General features: G+C 35.5%; 3 protein-coding genes across 4 annotated transcripts in view; 2 read left to right on the top strand and 1 right to left on the bottom strand.

The window, feature by feature from the left end:
* The window catches only part of oxct1a (3-oxoacid CoA transferase 1a), a 76,351-nt gene extending 73,280 nt beyond the window's left edge, over nt 1-3,071 (bottom strand). Inside the window, exons 1-3 of the mRNA XM_056237531.1 lie at nt 2,853-3,071; nt 1,536-1,644; nt 700-790 (exon numbers count right to left, since the gene is read on the bottom strand). Coding sequence (XP_056093506.1) covers nt 700-790; nt 1,536-1,644; nt 2,853-2,951 — 299 coding nt within the window. The 5' untranslated portion in view covers nt 2,952-3,071. The remainder of the gene's footprint in view (nt 1-699; nt 791-1,535; nt 1,645-2,852) is intronic.
* Nucleotides 3,072-3,961: 890 nt separating this feature from the next.
* Nucleotides 3,962-10,987, top strand: rimoc1 (rab7a interacting mon1-ccz1 complex subunit 1). The gene is made up of 6 exons (XM_056237542.1): nt 3,962-4,178; nt 6,736-6,845; nt 8,435-8,581; nt 8,843-8,974; nt 9,060-9,174; nt 9,622-10,987. Exons 1-6 carry the CDS (start codon nt 4,088-4,090, stop codon nt 9,855-9,857), a joined length of 831 nt encoding a protein of 276 aa, XP_056093517.1. The 5' UTR covers nt 3,962-4,087; the 3' UTR covers nt 9,858-10,987.
* A 1,039-nt stretch (nt 10,988-12,026) lies between these two features.
* Nucleotides 12,027-16,384, top strand: fbxo4 (F-box protein 4). 2 transcript variants are annotated; one of them, XM_056237539.1, is made up of 7 exons: nt 12,027-12,328; nt 13,438-13,670; nt 13,915-14,138; nt 14,258-14,333; nt 14,914-15,083; nt 15,229-15,416; nt 15,507-16,384. In XM_056237539.1, exons 1-7 carry the CDS (start codon nt 12,197-12,199, stop codon nt 15,588-15,590), a joined length of 1,107 nt encoding a protein of 368 aa, XP_056093514.1. In that variant the 5' UTR covers nt 12,027-12,196; the 3' UTR covers nt 15,591-16,384. The 2 variants fall into 2 exon arrangements, with proteins under 2 accessions (XP_056093514.1, XP_056093515.1); XM_056237540.1 differs by having other exon boundaries at nt 12,028-12,328; nt 15,232-15,416.
* The last annotated feature ends 1,364 nt before the right edge of the window (nt 16,385-17,748 follow it).

Genomic DNA, 17,748 nt, shown 5'->3' with positions numbered 1-17,748 from the left:
CGCAAAGATATAGACATGGACAACCAACCTGGGGCAATGCCAGCACAGAAAGACCTATACATAGATCAGCGTCAAATCACATGTTCAGAGCAGCTGCGACATAGCAGCAATAAACCAAACGTCAACGTCCAATAAGACAGTAAATTAGACTGTATAACTAGACATTTAGAAAACATTTACTCTTTCTAAGAAGGAATCTTTATCATTGATCTCCTTGTGCACGCTGTGTTCTGTATTTACCAGTAGGTCTAGACCAACTTGCAGATTAGACTTGGTCAAACTGGTAATCTCTTTCTATTTGTGGTCAGTTGCGCACACATTCTCATTGTCGTTTAAGTGATAAATTCTTGTAATGACATCTAGGGGACAATTGATGTTATGGAGCTGTACTTAGTGACCTTAGAAGATGTTTATCAAGAGTGACTGCGATTGTTTTTGTTATTCTGCCATCTTTCAAATTTCTCCAAATGGATTTTAAATCTCAAATCACAGAAGTATCCTTTCTGATTATGCTCAGACTTTTACACAATCATGCTGTTTGTTGAATGCTGTTTCTGTTGTTTGAATGTGTCAGGAAGTACAGAAGTTCAATGTTAGGCCTATTGGTGGGGTACGATAATAAAGATGGTCGAGTTTACTTTAATCCAGTTACTGGTTTTGGCTGGGTTTAAGCTGTTGTTTACTTCTGAAAAGACTTACCCTGCATTATTGCTGACTGCTGTCAGGCTCTTCACTCCGGTCTTCAGCAAACTGTTTATCAGGTTCTCTGGAATACCACATAGGCCAAAACCTGTGAATGAAGGAAAAGGATAGTAAAGAAATCAAAAAATACTTGTTGGCATGACCTCCTCAGCCATTTATCAGGGAGATCTCAATACATGTTGTTCTGTACAGATTTAATATAATAATTAAAAATAGTATTAATATAATATAATACAATATTCAAAGGTTTGGGGGTCAGTAAGATTTTAATTTTTTGTTTTTGTTTTTGGAAGGAAATTAAAGCTTTTAATTATTCAGCAAGGAGGCATTCAATTGATCAAAAGTGACAGTAAAGACATTTCTGTTACAAAAGATTTATATTTTCAAACAAAACTTTCTATTCATCAAAGTATCCTGAAGAAAATGTATCATGATTTGAAAAAAAACATTAAGTAGCACAACTGTTTTCAACATTGATAATAATAAGAAATGTTTCTTGAGCACCAAATCAGCATATTAGAATGATTTCTGAAGGATCATGTGACACCGAAGACTGCTGAAAATTCAACTTTGCCAACAGAGAAATAAATTACATTTTAAAATATATTAACATAGAAAAATGTTCTTTTGAATTGTCATAATATTTCAAAATATTACTGTTTTTCCTGTATTTTTGATCAAATAAATACAGCCTTGGTGAGCAGAAGACACTTCTTTAAATAATGTTAAAAAACTTACAGACCCCCAACTTTTGAACGGTAGTCTAAGTAATACCTAAGCAGACAGTTACTGATTAAGATTGAGTTTATGATAAGTCATAACCCTTAAGTTACCTCCCACAAGAATGGTTGCTCCGTTAGGAATATCTTTGACGGCATCAAGGGGGTCTGAATAAAATCGTCCGGACCGTTGACTTGATGTGGAAAAGTAACAGCCGCACGTCTGCCAACCAGAAACATAGAGTAGAATGAATGAAACAGGCTGGACATTCAGAAGCACTTAAAAGCATGAATGAAACAGATTTCCACACTTGAATGTTAGCTATTTACAGTGGATTCCTAAATAATGCATAGAAAAGTGAATTGTCAAATAAGATTTGTTTCCACTGTCAACTAAAGCAGTTTGATTATCCCATGCTGACATTCACGTGATAAATAAACCTTGAGAGTCCAGCCAAGCAATCCATTTCATCTTTATTTGTTTATACAACAGTGCGTGTTTGACTTCACAATTGCTCCAAAGGACGTGGAGAGGAAACAGCTGACCACTTATTATCACTCTGTCTGAATAAATAATATCTGTTATTATGTATATATAGAAGCCTTGAGCAGTATTACCAAACAATAATCGACAAAAATACTGAGTTATAGGAGAAACCATTATGACCAGTGTTATTCCTTGAAACAGTGATTCAAAGGTTTCTGCTCTGTCTGTATACAGAACAACTCCATGAACCTCACAGCCACATGACACTAGCAGCATGAGACTGTCATATATATGACTTCAAATCCAATGCTATCTTAGTGGTCAGGGCCTGGAGAATTATTATCCTTGTTCTGAGAACTAGTTATAATAGCAGTCTAGTTCACCTGTTATGTGATGTAAATGCGCCAAATGGTGAGGGGGGTTGGGATGAGAGTTGGGTTACTGTTAACCAATGAATAGTGTTTGCAGTGTTGTCAAGGTAGTTATCCAAATAACAAAATAAAAAAACAATAGAATTTCCATTAAAGTTTTTGATAAAAATCTGTGGTAGATTATGCCTCAAGCCAGAATTGCTTAATGACCTTGTTTTTCCAGTCCAACAATAATACAAATATATGAAACGAAGTGACTCAAGATCTTGTGCTGATTGTATTTAATGGCTTGCTAAAATAAAAATGCAATGCAGCACAAAATGACCACTTTTAGAAGACTAGCTATATGCAATAATTTTTGACTTCAAGAATATGTAAGTTTTGCCACACATCATTCAAACACAAGCAAACACATCATGTATAGAATTATTTATAGCTTCCTTATACTATCTGAACGTCTCTCTTCGCCTTGCAATGGGTAGTAGGGTTAAAAAAAGACAAACATAGAAGCACCGACACGTTCAACATCATGCAAAATTTCTGATGCACCATCTTTTGCTTCTAAACACTGACCTTGCCAACGGAGAATCGCAAGAGGTTCGTCTTGATCGTCGCTGTCACGTTCCTGAGGATCACATTCTCCGCTCTAGTTAGCGCTTTAAGAGTCGCCATGTCTGAAAATTACAGGCCTAATTTTGTGTATAGTGAATGATGGTGACAGTAATGCCCTCGTTGATCTCAGACAGGCGGGGATGAGGTAAACGAAGGAGTGTCGGGGGCTCGATTTGCTTATTTGCATTTAACTCTCTCACTGCTATCTAACGATTTCCGATTCATTCTAATGAGTCGGATCTTTTTTTTTATGTGTCGGTAGACATGTCTGGATGATTCATTTCCGAATCGTACTGAATCTTTCGGAGTGGTTCCAGATTCAACAACGCATTTGAATCACCAAGAATTGTTTTTTAGTACATGACCGACTCTCAGTGTTCCAGATAAAGCAAGTCAGTAAACAGAGCAACAGTATTTGCTTTAAGCGTACCGCATTGATGTTCCACATAAACCATGCTGAAAAATATCTTAATTACTGTTATAATAATAACAGTTTTACACACACACGACAGTCTTTAAAAGTAGCATTTAAACATGCAAAAACACATTTTCAGTCAAGCAGTCAAGTAAAATAATTGTAGTATTTTTAATGTAAATGGAAAATTTGTTTAGGCTCTAAATGTGTTCACACTACTCATCATTTTATTTTTTATTCAAACAAATATAGTTCCAATATAACATAATAACAATCAATAACAGGGAGAAGAAAGAAAAATGACAACAATAACAACGGCCAGGCCGAAAAAATACAATAAAAACAAATAAAATAATACAAAATACATACATCAATAAAATTATAAATAACATAAAAAGAAACCGTGAAATAAAATAAATAGACGCAAACGGAGAATCATGAAATAAGCACAACGGCACGTGGTGCATAATTACGTCATAACCTAAAATAATTTATGAATCTATCTTTGAACTGGTTCTTTTAACTGAACTGTTCAAAAGAACCGATTCCCGGAAATGAATCGGACTTCCCGTCATCACTACTGCCGACATTAATTTCAATTCACTGTTATCAAACACCGAGTATTGTGGGGGTAATTTGGATAAGGGTGGAAAAAGTAAGCTTCTGTTTGGATGTAAGTGCCAGGGGTGCCATTTATGAATGAAACGAAAGAACAAAACATCCCAGTAATCCTCCGCACGTGAGCAATCGCGCGCTCGTCACGTGACTGTCGTTTGCAGTCATGGCCGACGACTACAGACGAAGCGTCGAGCTGGAGAGGAGGATTTTTGAGTTAGATAACAAGTGTGCCACACTTCGAACCGAGAAACCAGGTAACCGGGAATCGTGGCGTCAAATGCGTAAAACCAGACTCTCGTTATTAAAGAAAGTGAGGTTAGTTGGGCGAATCAGCCCGTTGTTGTCATCGTTAGCTAGTTAGCTTAGCCGCTCTGCGTTAGCATTCCTGCGAACCACAACAAATATTTCCATTCCATTCAATAACCCTGTTTATACGGGGCATGTTTGACTAACTAGTTTACAAGAACGTCGTACTAGTCATTCTAAACCGTGCGGTAGTTTAAAAGGCAAAGCACGTTTGTTGTGTGCTGTAAATGTTCAAATGTTTGACTAGCTAGTTAGATGCAGCTTGCATGAAGTGTATTCGCATGTGGTCGTGCAGTTTACAGAACACAACGATATACATACATTAAATAAAACATTGTATACGTAGCTTTAGTTATTTTACAACGTGATATTATAGGTGTAACGTTAGCCATAACTAGCATATCTTTCCAACGACCTTTAAATTGTGAAAGACTAAAAGGAATGTAACGGACAATCAATCTCTTTTTAGCAGTACTTTGCCTACTATAGCCAGGCCAAAGGTCATTTTAATATAAAAATAGTCACTCAACAGTCATACTTATAGTCTAAAAAGTTGCTGATTGCTGCCCTATTACTGTAAAAGCACTGGCGGTTTAGAACCTGTCATTCATACGTAGTTTACACGCATACTAATGCGTTCTTGTCTTTGAAGTCACCATGAAATCACATTTTTTAAAATGTCATTTTATGTATTATATTTATAATTTATTATAAATGTTTTAAATCTCATAGATAATTCGCTTGGTTTTATACTGATTACACCTAGCCTGTCGAGAATCATATTACTTCAATAGAATCATTTAAAGTCACCATGAAATCAAAACTTTCTTATTTCTTATTTTCATGGAATATTGCAGAATTTATTATTATGAATGATTTATAAATTATTTAATATTATAAATCAAGTCCCACCCTACATTTTTTTTCTTCTTCGAGAACCCTTTTCACCTAGATATACGTAATGGGAAGAAAAGTTGGCATGAAACGGAAGCTGCGATAGTCTTTTCTTCCCTATAGTGACATATATATATATATACAAGTGAAAAGGCTTCCTGAAAAAAAAAAGAAAAGCAGACCGGTAACGTAGACTAACCATGTTCCGTACAACAACGATGTTCCGTACAGATTAACTTTAACCGCCGATCGCTGAATAAATACCTCTAGGTCATACACAAAATACATATCTGTGTCGTCTTCATTTCTCCCTCTTTCATCCCCGATCAAAACAGAGACACTCCAGCTGTATGTTCCAGTGATATTTCAGTTAGTTTGCCAGGTGCGCCCACTTCGCTTGAAAATTGCCCGTGGGCAAGCTATACTTCAGACAGCGGCTTGGGTGGGGAGACAACTAGAGCAACGAAAATGTACATTTCAATTTCATTTATGCTTTTCCCAGTATAACAGTCTTTATTAAATGAATATTATGCTATCACAAATTGTTAAATATATTACCCTTTTGTTGACTAAATGCTGTGAAATGGGGATTTTTAAACGATTGCGGCCGATGACCGTTTGGCGCCACTCTCAGGCAGCAAAAAAGGCTGCACGTCTGTCAGCAGTGCAGTGATGATGTTTATATTCATAAAGGGTCAATTAAGTTAATATTAACATAAATTGTTACATGATTAAATATTTTAACATTAAAATTAATCAGTTGACCGGTTAATTTTCCATTTCGCCGTTGAAAATAAGTTATTCGCTCTGTACGGAACACCATTATAAGCCTGTACGGAACATCGTTAACGCTTATCATCTTCCGTACACAGGTGGAGGAGGTAGTTTTCCCCACTTTTCTCAAAAACTATTGGTCCAAAAGACATCAATCAAAGTGTGGACCAATCAATGGGTATTCCCCCAGAGAATGATCACACAAACATGCTAGTCTTGCTCTCAGAAACGGAGGAGTGGTCGCTGACGTGCGGTGATAGGCTAAAAGTGTACGGAACATGGTTAGTCTACGTTACTTGATATTGTCCATCAGGAGTTGATTGGATGGTTGTGGTTTGCTATTGCTGTGATCTCATGTGAGTGACAGGTTGTCCCGCCTTCATGCCAGTAAACATGTCATCAGAGAAGGGAAGAGATGTTATTGCAAGAGGAAGGGGAAGTTATTTTGATTAAAGATTACGAGTGCACATTCATTTATATAAAAAATAATGATGTGCACGGATAAATCAAGCTCTTTTCAGGCAGAGTGCAGAGTTGTTTTTACAGAGCTAGTTTCCTCTTTGTCATTGTGACATTAAATGTTGCTATTTGTTGTTTTGTACCAAAAGCTGTCCTTCAGGTATCTGATTACAGATTTACATTCATTAAAATGGCTAATAAGTATAATATTTTCTTTTTATGAACAATGTTATGAAGCCTGATTCCACAGTCATTTAGGACCCGAAGCTTTGCCAGAACAATATAACCTCAGCTCTTTTTCTTATACATCCAACTATAAAGTATATAATGTTGTTGTATGCCCTCTATTATATAATAACGTTTTTATTTTCTTCCTAGATGATGACTACTTACAGAATGCCTCTTCCATACTAGACAAGTTGAAAACCTATTATAGACATGGAGGAGAGAGCAGCAGCCTCCCTAAACTGCTGCAGGATTATACACAGGTACTTCACATAACACACATCTCACCCTGCAGAATTTCCATAAGCATAGCCTAATCATATATTAACATGTTCAATGTATGAATAATACAGTTAATAGCATGGACATATTGTTTTAATTGGTATTTGAATGTCATTTAAATATCATTGAATATCATTCGTCTTTGCTATATTGTATGGCACTTTTAAACTGTAACCTTTATATTGTCAGCCTGCCCCAATCAAAAATGTACAGTTCTTGGTAATCACTTTGCTTTTATTATTACTAACAGCTCTCTTTAGGTGTAGCTAGGTAACAAAGTAGTCAATTATTATTTTAGCATATTTAACGGTTTAACCTGAATCAGATTTTTCACAGATGAACCTTCATGTTAGTTAATTTATTTAAAAAGAAATGTTTGATAAGTTTTTTTTTTTTTAATCAACTTTAACATTAGCTTCCCATATTTGACAGGGGCTTTGCAGGTCCTTAAATCAGTTTGATTAAAAGTCTTAAATGTGACCTTATGATCTAATGTGATTATTAAGCCGTAAAAGTTAAATAAATGACAAAACATGGCACTGTTGCACATTCTACAGGCTCGCGGTTTCAAAGTAGTTCACAATCATTGAATGCCGCCCATTTATGCCAAGTGGTTGCACATTACTGCTGAATTATGACAGTGTTTACATTATGATGTTTATATTTTAATATGGTGTAGATTATAGTAAGTGCATATTATCTCATCTTTTTGAATGAGCTGCTGGAAGTACTAAAGCATAGACATTTCAAAATAAGAGTCCCAGTGTTTTGGGGCTTGTTTATAGTTAAAAAGTTCCACATTATGCATCACTTTTTTTCTTCTGGATATTATTTGTATTTTGGATATGCAATAAAGTTCATCTGGCATTTAATTTCACCCTGTCACAGAAAGGAAAGACTAGAAGCATTATTTAATATTCATTAAATATAGAGTTTTTCCTAGTATCGGATAATAATCTGTTTATTGTCTTTCTTTAAACATATGGTCTAAAGTTCCTTGACAGATGAATCTGGTATAAGATGTAACACTACATACAATCAAATGTACAGATAAAATAGATGTTCAGTGACTTGTGCTAAATGATGTACGATACAGTAGTGTAGTTGTTTGTCATGTAAAGATCTATATGTAGATATGTTAGTTTGTCTTTCTCATGTGTCTTGTATACTTATTTCTACCTGCAATAATGTAATATGTTATGGTCATGTACAATATAGGTGTCTGTCATATGTATACAGATCAATTTGCAGGTCTGTCTGTTTGTATCATGTGTAGTGTATCCTTCTGTCATTCTGAAAAAAAACAGTGTTATTATATTATGAACTTTGACATTTCATTTATATGTAATCATATGTTAGTGCATAAACTCATATATATATATATATTGAATAAAACATGTCTTAAGTATTTTAAATGTGCACTTACCATGTTTTGCCCAAGCCTGTTAAATTGAGTAAAAAATTATAATTTTATTTGTGGAGGCCTTAAATGGTCACATTTCATTTTAAAAACTCTGCAGAGACCCTGATTTTGATGCAATGGCCCATTGTTTTACCCACATTTCTACAGGTTGTCTTGGACATTACATTCTACGAGGAAAACAAGCTTGTAGATCAGGAGTTTCCTGAGGACACTTCTCCTTTCAAAATCCAGCAGTTACTACAGGACCTGACAGAGCCAGAGGTTTTAGCAGGGCGACTGGTACCTGCTCAAGAGGTGTTGTTTCTCTATCTGTAAAATACCTTTTCTTGGAACAATTGGTTTTATTATTTGCTGATGATTTCCTGAGCAATACATTTTTTTGCGTTTTGACTTTACAAGTGGGTGTTCAGAATAAATATTCTTTACTTTAAACACACACAGCATACGTAATTGATCGCCCACAGGCATCTATTTTCAGAGCTTAATTGGCATAGACTGAAGAAGCAGAGAAAACTCTTCTGTGAGTAACTAGTGTAATGCTCTGATTTGTCTCAGGTGCAGTCTGTGCTTGGACTGGAGCTGCTGGAATGCCTATACTGGAGGCGTGGGGCATTATTATATATGTACTGCCATACACTACACCAGCGCAAGCAGTGGATCAAGAAGAACAAAGCCACATTCCTTAAGGTTCTTTCCCCAACTTCTCACTCCACAGTGCCAGTTTTAGTGGCCATGAATTGAGTAAGTGTTGCAATGCTCCGTGTCTTCACAGTGTCTTCAAGAAGGTGTGCGTTACCTTATGAGAATGTTGCAAGTGAGGAACTCAGTCAAGCTGAACGATGGTGTGGTTTTTCATGACTCTGCAACCGCCAATTTTCTGGCAGAAGGTACATCTTCGCAAATGTACTTTCTGTTCTAGAACTGAAAGTCGATTGATTGATTTCTTTGGCATTTTGTTTGGAATTTGGGAACTGAAAACTCCAGACATGCCAGTTATTGCGTATGCACTGACTTCAATCTGTTTCTGCAGGGGCGGATTTTCAAAGCACGTAAAGATACTGGGTTATCAGTATCTTCAAATATTGGTTTAATTACGAAGAGATTTTCTATCGGAAAGATGTGTAGCTATATAAGAATAAATTACACAGTTCTTGAAGTCATAGTAACAGAATTTAATTGGAAAGATGTATTGAGATTTGTTCATTAGTTCATCATATAGTTTTGTCAGGTGTCATTTTTAGAGAATATCATTTTTATTAATCAAAATTAAAAGAATGTTATAAGTGTGTGTTTATATTCTTGACTAATTCCATTTTTACCCTTTCCCCCAATAGGTATCTTTTCTGATACTCACTTGCTTACAATGATGTACATTGGTGAGATGTGTTTCTGGGCAGTGAAATATGAGGACTGCAGCATGGACACCACAGAGCGCAAAGAGGACAGGCTTCATTTCCGAGATATTGGCACACAAATCCTCCATAAGTACGTGCTGGCATGCGAGGGGCCACTTCAGGGTCAGGGCTGGAACACAGAGAATGCCAAGGAGATCCTTAGTATTTTACAGTAAACCTGGAGAGAGCTTTTAGGAGAGGAGGTTCACAAAATGTCATTGTTCTGAAGCTAGCAAAAAAAAAAAAAAATTAAACAAACAAAAAAGATTAAAAAAGAAAAATACTGAATACAAAAAAGGCACTTATCTTCCGGTCCAGATTTGCTTTCTGGATGTGTGTTTTCGCTGAGAATGTGGAATAATACTTCTAATGTAAAATATAAACAAATAACTATTTGTTTAAGGAAACAGTTATTCCAGCTGAGAAGCATCACACAACTTTTTATTTATTTTAATTTTAATTTATTTATTTTTAGTTCATTACATTTATATATGTCATTTATATATGTTAAAAGAAATGGTACAAAGGAGGGGGAGATGCAGATATATGTTGCATATTTAAGTATTCGTGACCATTTTTAAGTATGGACCTTTTCTTTTTAATAACATCTTTGTATATGACACCTCTTCTGCTCACTTATTCAAAGTTACATCTTTACTGCTTTCGTTGACCAGATGTAATGTTCAGAGATGGGAATTTGGATATTTTGATAGTATACTTTTAAAAAGCTAAACTTTTTGGTCATTATTCTTTTTAAAAGGAAGTTCATTTTTTGTTTTTTATGTCTTCATTGAAATAAATTTTGGGTTAAGAAATGTTGAAATGTGAATGTGCGAGTGATATTTTGGTTTCACATGCATTGGATGTTGTTACACCAGAAAAGTTATTTGGAGTGTTAATAGATAAAGGTTGCTGATTGCCTTCATGTCTCCAGTGATTATCAAAAGGTTTCCAGACAAATCTCAAGTTGTATCTGTATTTTATAACCCTCATTGCTAATCTTGTAATGTTAACATAGGAACAACTAACATTCATAAAGCTTCAAGGTGAGGCAATTAAAAAAGCATTATGGTTTAACTAACAGTCCAGCTTGAGAGTTCTGAGAAGTGCAAACACTTTTGGTGCTGGTGTAATATAAGACAATAGTTATTTTCAAAACCAAGACATGTGCTTAATGTGATCTCAAGCTTACATTGCTATCAGTTTTGGGGTAATTAGCAACCCTACATAATGTTAGTGCCTTTTACTGGTTAATATGATTTTGTTGAATGTGTACACTTGTTTGAAGTAAACACACAAAAGATGACTAATGGGTGGCTGTGATTAACATTAATATTGTGGGGCTTTTTTTCTCCATGCGCATTTTCCAAAAACATCAGACATACAGTAGTTGCTCTGTAGAGGTATCCTTAGTCAGATCAACTCAAACTTTATTTCTAAACCATTTTCAACACCACAATGTGGAACATAAGTGTGGTACAGAAAGAATAAATAAAAGAATAAAAACAAACATAGAACCAATGAAACATGTTATACCACACAACCACTTACAAAACATGTTCGAATGCTAAAGAAAACATGAGTTTATAGCGCACTCTAAAATACACTAAGTGTTGGAGATGGTTTTACAGACAGAGGAAGGTCATTCCAAAGCCTTGGAGCTGCAACAGAAAAGGCCCGATCACCATTACATTTTAAGCGAGATTGAGGAACCATAAGATGCAATTGTTCATTTGAACGCAAAGACATATTGGATACAGACTGATTAAATCAGAACATACTCTGGTATGCTTTGAAAGCATAAAGCAGCACTTTGAAATGAATTCTGCATCGTACAGGAAGCCAATGTAGTTTGATATGCACAGGAGTAATGTCCTCTTTTGATCTACACAAGTCATTAATAACTAAATCTGCAACATTGTGACTAATTGCAATCTTTGGGTAACGGGCACAAGATGGACAATATTTAAGAAGCTTGAGTGACACTTAAAAATGAAGGGATAAGTTATCAATTTAATAATTTAAACATTAAAATGGAAATAAATAAATACATTAATTTTAAATAGACAAATTAATAGACATTTGAATCTTTTAAAATGTGTTCAAATGAATCATTTTCGAATTGAAAAAATAAATGTACATTTAGATAAATAACATTGTAAATAAAAAATCTAATTTGTTTCATTTTTATGTTTGAATTTTTAAATTGATAACTTATTCTTTTTTTAAATTTGTTTTATGTGTCACTCCTAGTAACTTACTCGTTTTTTTTCTATTGTAGTGTCTTGTTTTCAAAACTACAATTCCCACAATGCACTATGTACTTGACGTTGCATACACGCCTATGAAAACATGAGAGACGTGTAACTTTGACAGTTCCGGGAAAAGCCAAAGGAATACTTCAGATTGCACAGCTGAAATTGAAATACCATGTACTGAAATAAAGCAAATTACTCTATTAAAAAGGTTACATATAGAAATCCGTCTTAGAAATTGTTCACAAATAAGTGTCAGTATGCTGAGCCGATCTATAGTCGTACAAAGTCTTAGGAGTATTAGAGATAGGTTTTTTGATACAAGACGACAAAAAGATGATGTTCAGGGGACAAGTGATGACGTCACGGGCCCCTCTCTGGATAATCTGTCGGTAAGGCACGATTCTTTGAATTTCATAAGTATTTATTTACCTGACGCTTTATTAAAAGTAGATACTACGGCTAACTATGTTCGAAATGTAATACTAGCTTACTACGCACTGATTACTGAAAGTACACTGTATGCATGTGTACATTACCACATCACCTCATCACTCACACCTCAACAAAAGTTTACCTAAAAAATTTTCTAAAAAACAACAACAAAAAAAACAATTTGGTAGTCTGGTCAAATAATGCGACGAAAAAGAGATCACAGCTGATATTATTTCTAGTTCATTTATCACACTTGAGATGGATGGTCAAATCAAGTGCATTTTCTGAAGCATGTCTATGCATGTTTTTGCATACTGTGCACAACATGCAAAGGCCTATATACTGCTGTAAAAGTAAGAGCAGTATAGTAGTATGTATACTGTATGTAGACCGGAACATGTCTCTAAATAATCCAGTAGAGTGTTATTTAAACTACCGTTCAAAAGATAGGGAGTAATTAATACTTCAGCAAGATTGCATTAAATCGATCAAAAGTGACAGTAAAGACCTTTGTAATGTTACAAAAGATTTGTATTTCATATTAATGCTGAACTTTATTAGCCTGGTTAAAACCAGACCATTCTCAGTTGTAACTGAGCAAATCTAAATTTGCCGGAAGTTGTCTGGGTTTTCCCTGGCTAGAACTTTATACTCATCAAAAGAAAACCTTCTAAAAAAAGTGTATCACAGTGTTCACAACATTTTCAACATTGATAATAAGAAGAAATGTTTCTTGAGCACCAAATCAGCCTATTAGAATTATTTCTGAAGGGTCATGAGACAGTAATGATGCAAAAAAAAAAAAAAAAATCAGTTTGACAATTACCAGAATAAATTACATTTTAAAAAATATATTCAAATAGAAATCAGTTATTTTAAATTGTAATAATATTTCACAATATAACTGTTTTTACTGTATTTTTGATCAAATAAATGCAGCCTTGGTCCAGCCTTCTTTCAAAAACATTTAAAAAAATCTTACCAACTCAAAACTTATGACCGGTCTAATTCTTCAAACAATATTCCAAAACACGTTTTTTTGTGTCTTCCTTATTTAAACACACAGGTTGACATGCAGTTTCTCATTATGACCTTCCTGTCTCCGCAAGACCTCTGCAGACTGGGAGGCACCAGCACCTACTGGCGGTCAATGGTTCGAGACCCTGTCCTGTGGAAGTACTTCCTGTTGCGTGATATGCCGCTCTGGCAGTCAGTCGACCATTTATCAGTGCCTCATGTCAAGCTCACTGGCTCAGCTGTGCTCGATGACTCTCAGATGCAGTTTGATTATATGGCAGAGTAAGTGCTTAACGCTGAGGCAGATGGCACTTTGATATCAGAAATAATTAGCTCTGGGAGCAGCCCTGTTTATTATATGTTTTGTTGGGAGATTACGGAATATTGAAATAAAATATAAGAAAATAAAAATATGAATAAAAGTGGTTTATATTAATATCAATAAAAGTGGTCTTGTACTTATAAAAGTCGTTTTCAAAAACCTATAATGTTTACTAATATATTCTCTTTGGCACGGCACACACAGGTATCTACGCATCTGCCCGGCCTGTCGAAACCAGTGGCGACACCAACCCAGGGCAACATTTGAGTCTGTGACTTCCTTCTTCCAGTCCTTCGTAGCGGTTGCAGAGCCACAGTTCGCCATGTTCGGCCCTGGGCTTGAGCAGTTAGAGATTTCCCTCATGACCACCATCATGAATTCCCCTGATGTTCTGCCTATAGCAGGAATACCTCAACGTCAGATTGATGGTACCCTGCAATTACTTATGGTTTATTCAAGTTGGTTATTTAACTGAATAAATGAATGTTGCGTGCTGTGGTTGCTTTTTCTGCTCTTGAGCTTGATGGGATTTTTTTCTTTTTCCCAGGCATTGGATCAGGAATCAGTTTTCTGGACAAAGATCAGCACAGATTCAATATTGCGACTTTATATTCGACTAACAGGTAAGGAAGAGGATAGTTTATTCTCATTCAGAAGTGTTCGAAATATACACTACGGGGGGTCGGTGAGATTTCTTTTAAATCTTGATTTTTTAAATAAATCTCTTATGCTCACCAAGGCTGCATTTATCTGATCAATAATATAGTAAAAACAGTAATACTGTGAAATATTATTGCAATTTAAAATAACGGTCTACTATTTTAATATATTTTAGAATGTAATTTATTCCTAATGGCAAAGCTACAGTTTTAGTAGCCAGTCTTTAGTGTCACATGATCCTTCAGACATCATTCTAATATGCTGATTTGGTGCTCAAGAAACATTTCTTAGTATTATCAATGTTGAAAACAGTTGTGCTGCTAAATATGTTTGTGGAAACATTTTTTCAGGATTCTTTAATGAATTGGAAGTTCTAAAGAACAGCATTTGTTTGAGATACAAATCTTAACATTATAAATGGTAGTTTATGTTGCTCATGTTTTTATTTGCGTGAACTTTTGAATCTTTCTCATTCTGAGCTAATGTGTAAATGTGTCACATAATCCAGTTTGTATGAATGAGAGTCTGTGTCTGGTGATTTAGGACGGAGCGAGAAAGAGCTCGCCTGGAGCACCTCAGTCTGCGCAGTAAACTCTTTGTCTATCAGGAGGACAGCGAGTCCAACATGCCCTTAAGCCTCATCCCCATGTTTAATCAAGTTTGCCATGCCATGAATGGATTCATCTTTGTGGCAAATGCTGAGACAGAAAGAGGTATGATTGTTGTGTACACTTTTCATTTAAAAGCTTATTCTTCAATGCATTAAATTAGTTATGTTGACAAATATCAATTTTGCCTGAAGCACTGTAAGCATATGTAGTGATATTATACTGTATATCTCTCGTTCATATATTGGAGTAGCCGGCAGAGGGTGGGAGGAGGAGAGTGCCCAGATCAGGGTTATGTTAGACCCTGTGATGGGTGCTGTGTCCCGCCCTATCCTGGTGCTCTCCTGTGTGTCTAGAGAGACAGCAGACAGACGCAGGATACCTTGTGTGACCGTTGCCCATCAGCTTCAGCTCAGCTCACTGCCCAACCCCTGGATGGTAAGACAGCATCAAGAAAAGAATTTGTGACATGCATAAGAAATGAATGTTGTGTTCTATAAGGCTTCAATGTGTTTTGTGATGCTATAGGTTCAGGACACGACTGCAGAAACACTGACAGGACTGCTGGATGGCATTGATTGGCTGCTGAGGCAGTCTGGAGTCAAGCTGTAACTTCCAAGATTGACATGATACTGCTGGAAGTACTATAGAGGCCTTTCAAACATCTTCTCATCCAAAAGATACAACAAACAAGTCACACCATTATTGGTGATTGTACTTTTGGTGGTGGCCAGTCATACCGTGGATGTTATCTACATAATTCATTGAACTGATCTGATATTCATTGCACTTTTCAACAATTGACCTTTTGTTTTGTCTTAATGTTGACTTTTTTTTTTAAGTGAAATAACATTTTTTATATTTGTATTTTAAAGGGGAATTATATTTATGCAGCTCAGGATTATGATTAAGCAATATTACACAAGCAAGCGTGCAATTGTACTGAATGTCAACACGTCTGTGATGGGACTGATGTGGCAGCTGATAATCAGAATCTGAACAACAAGAAGGTTATGATTGTGATATAGATTTTATGAAACATGCAGTTCAATAAAGAAGAAGCTAATAAGCAACTTACATTTTATACAGAATTTTGCCTGGTACTCAGGCCAAAGCAGAACCAACCGAATCATGAATCAGTGTTTTTAAAAGAATCAGTTATGTGAGTGATTCATTGACTCACTTGTCCCGGTCCCAGTGCTATATGACTAAATATTCTGATATTTGCTTTCAGAATGCCTCTCGGCCAATCAAAATTGAGTTCTTGAACTAACTGTTGTATAAATATGGTTGTACAACATAAAAGTTTCCTCTCCTTTTGAAGCTATCTTAGGTAATTAGTGCATGATAAATATGTAACACTGAAATAATGATGTAGTTTAGTTCTCATATGTTGTTTTTACTTATTTTGTATGACTGATTTTTCTCATGAATGGTGTTTTCCCTCTTTTGTCCACAAAGAGGCAGCAGCCCCAGCTTTATTAAGAGATTTGTTGACAACAATAAGATCATTGACCTGGTATAACCTCATCATCCTGCTGGCCAGTTTTATTCAGGGTGGAGGTCATCCATTGGGCAGTGTTCCAGAGATATTTAGGTATTGCTTTGTCTCTGTCTTCTCTTTGTCACCGACTCCCAGCCCTGCTCTCTTCCTCTGTTTAATTCAAGTGAAAGCCAGCCTATGCTTTCGGCATTTTGCAGAGGTAATATGATGAACTGAGTAATTAAGAGACTAAGCCTAAAGTTCAGCCTTTCTAAAGGCCACGCTGCCACTATGCTTAAACTGTCAAACTGAGTCACTTGAAGTAGAGAAAAATGGCACACGGTAGGAGGATAAAGGTTGGCTTGAAGTTCCTTGAAGAAAAGAGGCAGCAGTCATTGACTTTTTATATTTCCAACATATTTTAAAGGTTGAGTGCTTGATAGATTAGACAGGTACATTTTAAATGACAAGTGACTAATTTCTAGGTGCATGTAAAGATTTTTTTTTCTCTAATCCATTCCGAAAGGAAGAAAAACTATTAAAATATATTTAGTCCTTTTGTATCTCCCTAGAGGAAGAACAGAATTGTTTCCCTTGCAATCTCTTCTCTTACTCATAAAATGATTATGTGTAGCAATAATCATTGTCTTGAAAAAAGTCTGTTTTAAAATGAAATCGTAATTGCTGCAATTTGGATGCATTAAGTCTAACCTGAATGGTAGAGATGGCTGTCTGCTCTGTAATGAAATTTGACATAATGGAGAAAGTGTTGACCTTTCCGCATTCAAATGTTCCCTTTCATCTCTCCAGAAGCTCTTGCAAACAGTTTTCCTCCACGCGTCCCTCTCCAACTCATTCATGCCATGATTTCATGTATAGCAAGACAGACTGTGCATTCTTCACAGCCATAAAAGACGGCCCTGAAATCTTTTTTTTTTTTGGAAGACATTGTCTGTTAATTGTCATGGATTATTATGAAATTGCATTCATCACAATTGCTGCCTATTTGAATTGTACCTCAAAGGTATATTTCCAAATCTTGTTGGGTTTTTTTTCTTTTCTTTTCTTTGTACACTCAAGATATAACAAACAGTATATATATATAACAAACATTAGTAGATAAATAGATAGATAGATAGATAGATAGATAGCGTGAAATGTGTAATCAGATTACCTTTTTCCAATTCACAAGCAAATTAACACATTGCTTTTAAATTTACAACAAAATAGAGTTACTTTTTTAAATTAGTTACGCAAGATACTTTGTAATAAAGTAGGTTCAGAGGC

Source organism: Rhinichthys klamathensis, unplaced genomic scaffold (assembly GCF_029890125.1).
Source record: "Rhinichthys klamathensis goyatoka isolate OS25496 unplaced genomic scaffold, OSU_Roscu_1.1 h1tg000487l_1, whole genome shotgun sequence".
NCBI lineage: Eukaryota > Metazoa > Chordata > Actinopteri > Cypriniformes > Leuciscidae > Rhinichthys > Rhinichthys klamathensis.
The sequence above is the reverse complement of the archived record's forward strand: the minus strand, read 5'-3'. Positions and strand labels throughout refer to the sequence as shown.